This window comes from Quercus lobata, chromosome 1 (genome assembly GCF_001633185.2).
Source record: "Quercus lobata isolate SW786 chromosome 1, ValleyOak3.0 Primary Assembly, whole genome shotgun sequence".
NCBI classification, from domain to species: Eukaryota; Viridiplantae; Streptophyta; class Magnoliopsida; order Fagales; family Fagaceae; genus Quercus; species Quercus lobata.
Window position 1 is genome coordinate 12,481,542 of NC_044904.1, and position 3,707 is coordinate 12,485,248.

The following is a 3,707-nucleotide window of genomic DNA, read 5'->3' on the forward strand; positions in this document are numbered from 1 at the left end:
AATATATAGGAGATTATTTCAATTTCCGCAGCTTATATTGAAATTTTGACTACCAGCCCTCATTAGCCATATACATGTTCAATGGAATAAAAACTGCATTATGCGTTATTAACACAACTATATGAGACTTTCTAGGTGCATGATTCATTTTGGTTCCATTCAATATTATTTTCTTTTCCTTTTAGGTATTGACCAAATGTCCAAACTCCTTTTGCTTTCACTATGTTTTCCCTATTTGGGGACATCTGCTCAATGCCAATGTATTCTGAGAAAACGTGTGCATGTGTGTTGAAATCCTAATATATATATTTTTTTTTAAAAGCAAAAAAGAAAATACATTATACATGTACACCTAATGGCTAGATGCAAATAATAGTTTCAGACTATTCTAGGATTCTCTTCATCTTAGTGAGTCATCTTTGCATGTCACTTTCCATAACCCCACCATTAGTCTCTCACTTTCTCTCTCTCTCTCTCTCTCCCCCAACCAAAACAAAGGCGAAAGGTAGAAAAGAAAGAAAGAGGGGGCTAAAGTTCCAAAAAGACAAACCAAACCACCTTTCATAACCATATAAGTGCTAGCTTTCCCACATAAAGTCTGGATATAACCATCTGAGGAGAGACTTCAAAGGAGCTCTCTGAGGATGAGTTTAAGAAATCAACTTGTAGGTGAGCACAGTTTGTGCTTCCAAGCCCCAACTTTCATTGAGTGGCTCAAGCCCTCACCCTCTGCTTCATCACTGACATCATCATCATCCTCTTCCTCCTCTTCTTCTTCATATTCTTCCTTAACCACCCCAAAAGAGTTTGTTCAGGAGACTTTACAATGCTTGCCTCTTCTAGGCGGGTTTACTGAGACCAAACCCTTGAAACAGCAAGATATTAGACTCCAAAAGGAGGGTTACACAATCAAAGAAGAGGAGGTTGAGAAAGTTACTGTTGCCTTGCACATTGGTTTGCCTGACACGGGTGATTCTGATGCTGAGAAGATGATTTTTGACTCTAAGGAACAAGAACCCGTGAAGAAAAGCTTCCATGGTTGTTCTTTTAACACACAGAGTAGGTTTTGGATACCGACACCTGCTCAAATTCTTGTGGGGCCGATGCAGTTTGCTTGTTCCATATGCAGCAAGACCTTCAATAGGTACAATAACATGCAGGTTAGTTCTCATCAATTTCTTGAATTATTTTTATTTTTATTTTTATTTTTTTCATTTTGGACTTGAAGAATATAATTATATTTTGATACAAAATATAGCCTAAATATTATGTATGATCAAAACATATGTAGATCATAGAATTTCATGTTCCTGGTGAAACATGATAGAGGTGTTGTTTAAGTTTATTGCTTATATATTTTGTTCAATATATTCTTTCTTTGTGCTTATTAATAATTACTAAAGGTTAATGCACAGTCTCATGTACACCTCTTCTCATCTTCCTAAATTACCATTTGCTTTTTGCATGGTTGGAAAATTGAACCAACATAATGTATATTTTAAAAACTAAAACACCTCCAAGATTATGCATTCCTTGAAAGGGGAATTGTAATTCCCTTTACCAGCAAAAACCCTATTTTCTCTAAACGAAATTATCCATTCCCATGAAGATTCTAGTTTCCATCCAACTGCAAGAAGAAACAATCCCCAATGGAGTGCAGCCATGCATACCAATGATAATTTGCTTTAATTCTTGGTAATGGAGAAAAAGGCATGATAATATATACTGCAAATCACTTAAATCTTGTTTTATGTTTATTTTGGTTGCTATCACATTAAGCATTCTGTTAGATATCAGCGTCGGTGTAGTTTTTTTTTTTTAATAAGATATCATTCAATTTAGATATATTATTCTCTAAGTTTTATACCAACAAGGTTTGTATCTAAAAGAAGAAAGTCTTCAAGTCCTCTCTTTTAATGTCCATCAATAATATGAAGCTAATTGAAACAAATGTAATTGAAGTTTGGAAAGAAAAAACTGAGAGCCTTAATTAAATGGCCCCCTCTTCTTTAGGAGTAATCCTTCAAGGCCTTTCTTTAATTTTTGTATGCAACATTTCCCTTTTGTTTAGCCACTTCCTACGATTTCTAAAAGGAAAACTTCATGTAAAGCCCACTTTTTCGCCTCCTGTCCTTTAATTCTACCTCTTTGGGTCAAAAGATAATGAGCTTGGGTTTTGAAAAAAAGGACCAATTTGCTTATTGAATAAAGCTGAACATGATTACAAAGCAATATGAGCATCACAAGATGACAATTCCAACCAGAACTTTGGATACTCATTCTTTAAATAATAATTCTTAAACTTTTTATTAAAAGATGCAGGGAAATATTCCACAGGTGAAGGCCCTAAACAAGCCCAAAATAATCAATAGCCTTTTTGTAACTTACACTTTCCCGATCATGGCATGTTGCAATCTTGAATAGTTCATCAATAATGACATTACCAAAACTTATTCCTAGTGCTAGCTTAGGGAGGAATTAAAATCATTTATCCATTCTAAGTGTTTCACTTTATACTTTATTAATCATACCCTCAAGAAGTGCTACTATCCATAATTGAGAATCAACCAACAATTCTAATTGTAAACAAATACATATGTACCTGGTTAGAAGTTATTTTTATTTATCTTATGAGATTCAAGATTTAAACAAATTTGATGCAAGTATGAGAAATATTAGACATGAATGTATAAAAAAGTTTTATCCACTCTTAAGCATTTTACTTTATCTTCTACTAATTATAGTATGTTATGTGTTTAATTTTTTTTTTTAACTTTTAGTTATTTTACAAGGAAATAAAATTGGATGTGTGCCAAATTGTGATTGGTTATTGAAAATAATCTTTTTTATTATATATTTTTTATAGATGCATATGTGGGGGCATGGATCCGAATATAGAAAAGGACCAGATTCACTTAAAGGAACTCAACCAGCTGCCATGCTAAGGCTACCATGCTATTGCTGTGCTCAAGGCTGCAAGAACAACATCAACCATCCACGAGCGAAGCCACTGAAAGACTTCAGAACACTGCAAACTCACTACAAAAGGAAGCATGGAGCAAAGCCATTTATGTGTAGAAAATGCGGGAAAACATTTGCAGTGAAAGGAGATTGGAGGACACATGAAAAGAATTGTGGGAAGTTGTGGTATTGCACCTGTGGTTCTGACTTTAAGCATAAGAGATCACTTAAAGATCACATCAGGTCCTTTGGAAAAGGCCATTCCCCACACCCTTCTCTTGATGGTTTTGAAGATGAAAAGGAATGCATCACAGGTTCTGAGGATGAATTCGCTCGCTAATTAACTAGCTCTTGATCCATGGTTTACAAGTTTAATCTCTTCCCATTTCAGCTTTGTTTGATATAGACGTAAAATCTAAGTATGCATGCTTATCTAAGCTTGTGCTCAGTAACAAAAAATTCTCAACAATTTGCGCGGAGGCACCACTGGGAGCGGTTTGTTTCGGAGCACTTGCTGGGCGATAAGCAGAATTAATATGTATCTTTCAATATTTAGACGGTTTGCATAGTTAACTATGTTAATAAGCTGATTGCCACAAGTGATGAAGTAGATGAATTTTCTTCTCTTATCAACAAAAACTAGGCATTAGAAATTAATGTTTAAGCTTTTGTTCTAAGGAGAAAATTTGTCCGCTTCATTCCTAACTGGTAATCTTTTATAAGATGATTGCTTGTTATCTTTTACA

The 3,707-nt window shown here is 34.5% G+C and overlaps 1 protein-coding gene across 1 annotated transcript; it reads left to right on the forward strand.

Moving 5' to 3' along the window:
- Window positions 1-535: 535 nt before the first annotated feature.
- Window positions 536-3,707, forward strand: LOC115979526 (zinc finger protein WIP3). The gene is made up of 2 exons (XM_031101585.1): window positions 536-1,160; window positions 2,867-3,707. Exons 1-2 carry the CDS (start codon window positions 645-647, stop codon window positions 3,299-3,301), a joined length of 951 nt encoding a protein of 316 aa, XP_030957445.1. The 5' UTR covers window positions 536-644; the 3' UTR covers window positions 3,302-3,707.